General features: G+C 41.8%; 1 protein-coding gene across 1 annotated transcript in view; it reads left to right on the top strand.

Annotated features, from left to right (window-relative positions):
- negr1 (neuronal growth regulator 1) overlaps window positions 1-8,840 on the top strand; it is a 173,752-nt gene that overhangs the window by 77,804 nt on the left and 87,108 nt on the right. Inside the window, exon 5 of the mRNA XM_008297223.1 lies at window positions 1,694-1,825. Within this exon, the coding sequence (XP_008295445.1) occupies window positions 1,694-1,825 (132 nt within the window). The remainder of the gene's footprint in view (window positions 1-1,693; window positions 1,826-8,840) is intronic.

Below are 8,840 nucleotides of genomic sequence, written 5' to 3' on the forward strand. Positions count from 1 at the left end.
ATGGATCATACATATACATACAGTAAAACTAATATCTGGCTAAGCGTCCATGTTCTCCTCAGTTGGGTTCTTCTGGTTTCCATCCACCAGCTTCTGGTTCATCTTTGACTCCTCTGGACAGAATCGCTGCAGTTCAACTAAACGTGTTGTCTTTCTGACTCAGACTTGTTTCTTCATCAGTCCACAGGTTCTTGATGGTTTCAGTCAGGACTTTGGGGAGACCAGTCTAGAACCTTCATTCCAGCCTGATTGAACCATTTCTTCACCACTTTGATGTGTGTTTGGGCTCATTGTCTTGCTGAAACATCCAACTGCGTCCAAGATCAACCTTCTGCTGATGGTTTTAGGTTTTCCTGAACAATGTGGAGGTAATCCTCCACCTTCATTGTTCCATTGACTTTGTGTAAAGCTCCAGTTCCACTGGCAGCAGAACAGCCCCAGAGCATGATGCTGCCACCTCCATGCTTGATGGTAGGTTTGGTGTTCTTGGGGTTAAAGGCCTCACCTTCTCTTCTCTGAACATGTTTCTGCTCAGTGTTTGTTCCATCTGACCACAGAACTTTCCTCCAGAAGGCCTTTTCTTTGTCCATGTGATCAGACTTCAGTGGAGCTTTAAGGTTCTGCTTCTAGAGGAAGAGCTTCCTTCTTCATCAGCCTCTCAGCTCATGTTGATGTCAAACCCTGTGGACACTGACAGCTGTGTTCCAGCAGCTTCTGATCCATCCAGAGCTGCTTTCTGCTGGTTCCTGGTTGACTCTTGACCATCCTGACCAATCGTCTCTCAGCAGCAGGTGATAGTTTGTGTTTTCTTCCTGATGGTGGCAGTAACACAACTGGACCATGAACTTTATACTAACAAACTGATGGTTCTGGGATCTGAAGCTGCTCTGAAATGGCTCCAAGTGACTTTCTGACTGGTTCAAGTCACTGATTTGCTTTGATTTCAGCAGCTGTAGTCAATCAGAATCACTCACAAGAAGTTAATTGTCATATTTCCCAAAGACCTTTAATAAATCTCTAAAAAAAATAAAAATAAAAAAAATGCATGAGTGTTGTATAGTTGTGGGAGTCACTGGAAACTCGAACCCATCTTATTCCTGACGTCTCCAGCTGACTCGGATGTATCTCAGCTCCCCCAGCGCTACATTTGCATCGTGGGTTTGTGTCTATCAGCTGTGACCGTGTTTGTATATTCTGCTTCTCCGTTGATTGGAGTGCTGCATGCAGATGCCGGTGAGGATTTGCACTTTTCCAGCGTCTCCTGCCAACGAGCCAGTCACGGTGCTCTGCCGCCGCCGCCGCCGCCTTTAGCACCGCTAGCTAACTATAAAGCACTGACATGTGCATTGAGCCGTCAAATCTGTGAGTCTTCCAGGAAATAGCTCCGACTGCACGGTCTGGAGTCGAGCAAATGATGAGCGCATGACTGGGAATACACAATTATTTCCTGCCACCGTATCAATATGAATAAATCGATGCGCTGCTGATCCGCTGTTATTTTAGGATGCAAGGAAGGTAATCAGGAGTTCAATACCGAACCTCGTCTAGAAGGCTGTTTACTGCAAATGAAGGCTTTCCACAGACTAACCACCGACCACAGACAGTCTATGTGTGTTTATATATATATGTGCTGGGTGTTTGTATTCTGTGTAGACACGCTGTAAGTACTTTGCCTCCATTTTTCTATTTCCAGCCAGGAAGTATGACAGCGGCGAATATCTCAACATCACCGGCATCACGAGGGACCAGGCTGGAGACTACGAATGCAGCGCTTTAAATGACATCGCCTCTCCTGACTCCAAAACAGTAAAAGTCACAGTCAACTGTAAGTACATCTCTTTCTTCTTTTTCTTTCTCCTCCCTCGCAGACACATGAAAGACGGCGGGGCGGCCGGGCGGTGATACCGGTGTCATGTCCCTGACGGTGCACTTCAAGAAAGTACACCTTCTAGAAGTTTTGAAAAAAAAAAAAGAAAGAAGAAGTCGAAAGCGAGAAGTTTCTTAATATTTAATGTGAGAATTCCCTTTTTGACTGTGCATGTAGGTGATTAATTCACACTGAGGAAAGGTCTGACTGTTCTAAGCACTATTCCATTATGCAGGTAATGAGTCTTTCAAAAGTGTGAGGAGACAGTAATGAGGAGCCGGGGCATTAATGAATGATACCGGGGCTTTAGCCGCCGCGGTCACATGGAAACCACCGCTTGTAAGTCGGCGCAGCGGCGTCTGCTTCACAATTATCTCTTTTTAAAAAGTGCTCCTTCACTTCCACTGTTATTCATGGAGGTTTCTGCACACATGCCCTGAGCTAAATCTCACTTTTTGGCGAAGCTTATCGGGCTGCGGAGACGAGGGGCGGGGAGGACGAGCTGGCCCAGTTAGCCGCTCGCAGTCTGGAAGCTAATTTTCTGTTTCACGTTTAAAGAAATAATTTTATTTCACGCACAGTTCTGACTATTCTGACTAATAATGTATGTGCTCCATCTGCAGCTCTCTGGCTGCGTAATGAAACCGCCGTTATTTCCCATAATGCCCGGCTCTAACGAGGAGGCCTGAGTGCAGCTGGAGAGGCCAGTTATTTATAGCTCCATTGAGACGCAGGTTCAAGGATGAAAAGTGCGTTTACAAGCGGCAGTGTCTTTATGCTGCAGAACAAAGGAGATATTCTGGGTGATTGATAAGGCATGTCGCGGGCAGACGCCGGGTTTTAAAGCCAGACAGCAGCCGAGTGCGAGTTCAGCTTCCACGCTGAGCGGATTGATTGGAAAGACTTTCCTTTGCTGCCGGACAAAGTGGCGGCGGCGGCCGAGGCAGCGGAGCGGCGCTGGAGGTGGGAGTTTTCTGCGGTCGGCCGAGTGTTTGTGCGCCGGTCGGAGTTATCTGAAGCCCGCAGAGCTGCAGAGCCGTTCCTGTCGTTGACCACTTACTCTTTCTGTGGAATCGATCCGCTCCACAGCCGACTACGTCCACATGTTGTTCTGGCTCCTGTGATGTTGGTTCACGAACTGGTCCGAAGCCTGTTCAGGATCTTTTTCATACACACACACACACACACACACACATATATATATATATATATATATATATATATATATATATTTTTTTTTTTTTTTACAAACTCTCTCAGGAACAGAATAATGTCTCTGCTACAGAGGAGGTATTCAGGCTGTAAACTCTCACATTATATCCACCTCCTGCACACACAAACTAGATTTTAGCCAAACAGCCGGAGACCGTGTAAAGAAACCTTAAAGAAAAAAAATTTAAATACTTTTTTTTTTTTTTTTTTTTTAATTCCCCATTTTTTAACCCGGAATATACATGTACATTTTTCTTTTAAATAACAGCAAATATCAGTGAATAAAATCATAGTTTTGGTTGAAAATAAATACTAGTTTTTGTATTTATAGTCAATGTCAATATTAATACTTTATTCTATGATTTAATATTATATATATATACATATATAAAATCTTATTTGTAATTGAACAAAACAGAAAAAAATCTGTAAAAGAAACCCAAAAAAACCCTGTTATTTTAAACCTTAATGTCGATTATTGTTTTATTCAATTAAAGGAAAATAACTTAAATAATTTATTGACAATAGTGTAATTTTACCGGCAAATGTTGTAAAAAGAAGAAAATAATATTTATAAAATAATTTTTTTGGATTAAGGACATTATTTATAGCTTAGTTTTTATTTTATTTTATTTTATTTTATTTTACAGCCAATGTGTAAATTAACACATTTTTGTGATTTTATCAGAAACCATCTGTAGTTTAATAAAACTGTAAAAATGTGGCAGCAACGTTCAAAAACTGTAAAAACTGGTGAAAATATCGGCCCACATCTGCAAATTAATGATATTTATAGTTGATTTTAGTCTTTAATATAAATAATTATTCTTACAAGTAACAGCAAGAAACATATTTCTGGTTGATTTAATAATTTATTATTTTTTCAAAATTTTATTGATTTTTATAATTTTCCCCTCAAATGACGAAGAGTAAGAATTCAGGTTTTGGATGTTTGTGTTTGTTTTTTTTTTTTTACTGTTAACATGTAAAATACTATTATTTCTCTTGTTCCAGAGCTTTAGAGGTAAAAGCTAAACTCTCCCACATCACATCTAAAATATGAGCTTCTCTCCTGACACGCTGTAAAACACAACACGTTAAAACGAGTTTGTTGGACGAAGCAGCAGCAGGACGGTGTGAAGATAAAACCATTATCTCTGTTCAGGAACGAAGCCGTCTGGCAGGTCGATGATAAAACAGTTTTAAATAATCCAATGTGTCCTAAAAGGATCGCGTGAACGTGAGCGGTGGAATAAATCTCCACCGTAAAGCAGCGCAGACGGTAAATTATTATAAATTAATGTGAGCTAAAGACGGAGACGGTTCGGCGTTGACGTGGAGTCGTCCAGGATCTCTGTGAGTCTGTGCAGCGTTCGTCGCCTTCGCTGTAAATATTTCACGACGGTGTTTGAGTTACAGTCGACGTGTTTTATTGCAGCTGTTTAGCATTCCAGGTGCTGCGACTGGGAGGCCTGCAGCAGCTAAACGTGGCTTTAAAGCAGAAGTAGACGGTCGGTTGTTGGGTTTTCTCCGTCCTTCCACATCCAGCGACGAGGCGGCAGAACGAAAGCCGTCCAGCGGAGGCCTGACGTGTCCAGCTGGTCTGAACCGCCTCCATCTGGGAAGTCAAGCAGCCTCATTCGGATCATATTCCAACCTTCGTGCTCCAACCGGGAGCCGAGCATCGACGACGGCTGAGCCAGCCCCGTCCTGAATTAAGATAAAGACGTTAGCTGACATGGAAACTCTAACAAGAGGATAATTACACAGCGAGGAGCAAGAAATTAAGTTTATTAAAAAATATTCCACTGTACGGACACATGCTCATACAGCTGCTCGCTGCAGCAGCTTTCAATCCTGCCGAGGTTCTCCTGGGAGATCTGCAGGTGTCACATCCACTCAGGTTTCAGGGAATAATCTCTTTTAGACGCCACGTGGTGGAATAAAAGGAACTCCTCTGTTTACTGTCGCTGAGTGATGGAAGTCGCCTTGTTTTGCTGCAAACGGTAATTTAGTTAAATACAACGGAAACCAGATGTTTACGTATAAAAAGATATAAAACCTTTTATTCTCACTGTCTGACATTAAATCAGACTTTTCCTGATTTAGATCAGTCAGGATTAACGACATTATTTATATAAAAATAATGAGAGAGAGATTTTTTTACTACTTTCCATCCATCTCCTCAGTATCTGGTAGCGTTGCCTTTAAACTCTATGACTTGAGTCAAACGTTTTCCTTCCACAAGCTTCTCACAGCACTCTGATGAGTTCTGGTCCATTCCTCCTGACAGAACTGAGTCAGGTTTGTTGGTCTCCTTGCTCCACTAATGTTCTCCAGGACTGAGATCAGGACTTTGTGATGGCCACTCCACAACAATGACTCTGTTGTCCTGAAGCCTCTTTATAACTAATCTGGTGCTATGCTGAGAGTCATTGTCCATCTGAAGACCCATTAGTGTCCAAGCTTTAACTTCCTGGTTGATGTCTAGAGATGTTGCTTCAACATTTCCACATCATGTTCTTTCCTCATGATGCCATCTATTGTGTGAAGTGCACCAGTCCCTCCTCAGCATGATGCTGCCACCCCCGTGCTCCACAGCTGGGATGGTGTTCTCAGGCTTCAAGCTTCCTCCTTTTCCCTCCAGATGTACCGATGGTCATTAAGGCCAAACAGTTCAGGTTTAGTTCCATCAGACCACAGGACATGTCTTCTGGAGTGATGTCTTCTTCCTCTCTGAGTATCCTTCCAGCCCATGTCAGTACAGGACTGGTTCCACTGTGGATAATGACTCTCTGACCAGCTTCAGCAGCATCTTCACAAGGTCTTCAGCTTCTGTTCTGGGGTTGATTCGCACATTTCAACCAAAACACTTCATCTCTGGGACACAGAACCGTCTCCTATGATGGCTCTGATGGCTGGACATTCCCATGGTGGTTATACCTGATAGAACTGTCTGAACAGATGAACGTGGAACCCGAGGATGAACCAGACTGGTGGAGGTCCACAGTTCTCTTCCTGGTTTCTTTAGATGTTCCCATGTTGTCACAGAAGGAAGCAGTGACTCACATGTTGTCAATTAACCAATCGGAAGCTTCCAAAGCCGTGACATCATCTGGGCTTTCCCAAATAGTCTGAAGACATCTTAGTGGATGTAAACTTCTGACTTTAAAGAAAACAATGAAAAAATTCTCTCTCTGAGTGGATCTAACATTTTGTGGGTTAACAGTGGAATTAAACACACGTCCAAACGGTTTCTTTCAACAATAACGTCTAAATTAATAAGTTTTTATCTGTGATTTTACTGGATGTCATCAGTAGTTTAACAAAACAGTGAAAGTCTGATTTAGTTACTGTAAAAATTGTGTATTTTTACTGTCAAATGTTATTTATTTTTTAATCTTTTTCATCCTTTACTACACATAGTATCATAATAATAGTAATAAAACAGCTGCTCGTTGTTTATTTCATGCTAACGCGCAGGTTTCGTTGGATTTCGTCGCAGTAAGTTAAACTAAATAAATCCTGAACATGAGTCGGTATCTGCCGTAAGTCGGGCTGAGTGACACTTTACGGGTTAACCGTCTAATTAAATACAAACAGTTTCTGTGAGAACGACGCCTCTTTTCCGTCTAATGCTGACAGTACAGCTGACCTCTGGGCTAATTGCAGATTAAGGCCACTAATTAAAATAAGCAAACCGAAGTAATGAAAATAAAATTAAGCCGCGGCGTTGTTTGCAGTTTTAATAACGGCGAGCGCTAAGCTGCCGTTTGGCTTCCTATGATACGGCGAGTCGAGGCGGAAGGTCGGAGGCTTCCGTCCCGAACACCGAGATCTGCTCAGACGACCGGCGCTCGGCTTTAATTAAATTAGCGACCTGCGTGGGCTTCCTCCTCGCCTTTATGCCGATAAACCGACTGAATACTTTTATCAGCCGAGCGATGGCGGCCGTCCAGAAGGTCGAGCCGGAATCAGACGGGCTGAAAAGGCCCCGCTCGGCGGAGAGGATATTTCAGCTGTGATCTCACCTGATGAAATTTGATCCCCGACCTACTTTTCAGATTTACATATTCATCTTCCCCGCAGGTGGCTGCAGTTATTGGCTGAAACTCTCAGCGCACAGTGTGACTCAAAAGCATAAATATCAGAGCGAGGCGGCCGAGGCGGAGGATGAATGAGGAGGAACACCTCCACCTGAGATAAAAAGCAGCGTTTGATTAATTAATGGAGCCTCCTCGTCGCGCAACGAACACAAAACAAAACAGGAAGCGACCAATCAGAGGCGACGGTTCGGGACGTTTCCTCTGTGGGTTTTACCAGATGTTATAATCTGGTTTAACAAAAAGATGAAGCACATTCCCATTTGTAAATAAATAAATCAACAATAAAAAAATATTTCCTGTTTTTCAACTCTTCATATTCATGAATATTTTCTTTCAAATACCAGAAAATATCTGTGAAATAATTTAAATGCATTTAAAAAATGTCAAAAAACATTTTAATTTCCTGCCAAAGCTGTAAAATAACAAACTGCCATTTTGTAAATATTATTATTTTTTATTATTATTTTACAGTCAACATGTAAATTACGACGTCTTTTCTGTGATTTTATCAGATATTTTTTGTAAACGGACAAAATAAAGGAACAAATGGTGACAAATAACCAATAAAATAATAATAACAATTTTTTTAAATTTCCTATTTTTCAACTCTTCATATTCATAAAATTTTTCTTTCAATTAACAGAAAAATATCTGTGAAATAATCACATTTGGTTGATTTAAATACATTTTTAAAAAGACGTACAATTACCTAAAACTACTATTTTTATTTCAAAAAACAGGCCAGATAAAATCCTTTTTTTTCTTTTTTACAAATAATAATTCTTGTACTACATTAAACTACAAGTTACACTTTTATTTTTTTCTTTACGATATTTTTATAAGCAAACAAAATCCTTATTTAACAGATTTTTTTTCACTTATTTTTATTAATTTTTTTATTTGTTTTTTAAATGACTTCTCTTATTTCCTCCTCCTCCATCCTTCCTGTCAGACCTTCACCATTTATTTTCTGCAGCAGAATATTCAGACTCGTCTCCTTAAAGCCCAGCAGTCGCTGCTCTTTGGCTCATATATCTGGAGCTTTAATTGGCTGCTTCTGACTCAAAAACTCGTCTCTCTGGTTGGTTTCTGGTTTGTTTTCCTGCTGTTTGGAGCGTCCTTCACTAACCTGGTTCTGCCTACAGGTGTGAAGCCGTTGGGTTGCCTCCTTCCTCCTCCTTCCTCCTCCTTCCTCCTAGAAGAAGAAGAAGGAGAAGAAGAAGAGCACCTCACTTCTTCTTCTCTTTGTCTTACAGTAACTGTCCAACCAAACTGTGATCATTTCTAATTAATCAGGCACATTAGAGCTGCTGTGGCTTTAATCACAGCTCTGCTGTTGACAGCTTTGGTTTTAATGCAGCAGAGCGCCGTGGACGCTCCGGATTCCTTCTTGCCTTTTTGTTTGCTTCCTGTTTGGGATTCAGGCCAGAAGCAGCCACAACATGCTCCTCTGACTCCTCTGACTCGGCGTTCTGGGGAGTCATGACCGCCAGCGATAAACGAGAGGCCGAGGCGGCGGGCGGCGGACACGTCTGCACCGCCGCCGCCGACTCACGACATCACAAAGTCAAGTAACGACAACAGAGTCAACAGCTATTAGCAGAGTGTTTGCTCAGAGTCACAGCAGGAGTCATTAGAGCAGTGTTTACATTCAG

This window comes from Stegastes partitus, unplaced genomic scaffold (genome assembly GCF_000690725.1).
Source record: "Stegastes partitus isolate 25-593 unplaced genomic scaffold, Stegastes_partitus-1.0.2 Scaffold1200, whole genome shotgun sequence".
Classification (NCBI taxonomy): domain Eukaryota; kingdom Metazoa; phylum Chordata; class Actinopteri; family Pomacentridae; genus Stegastes; species Stegastes partitus.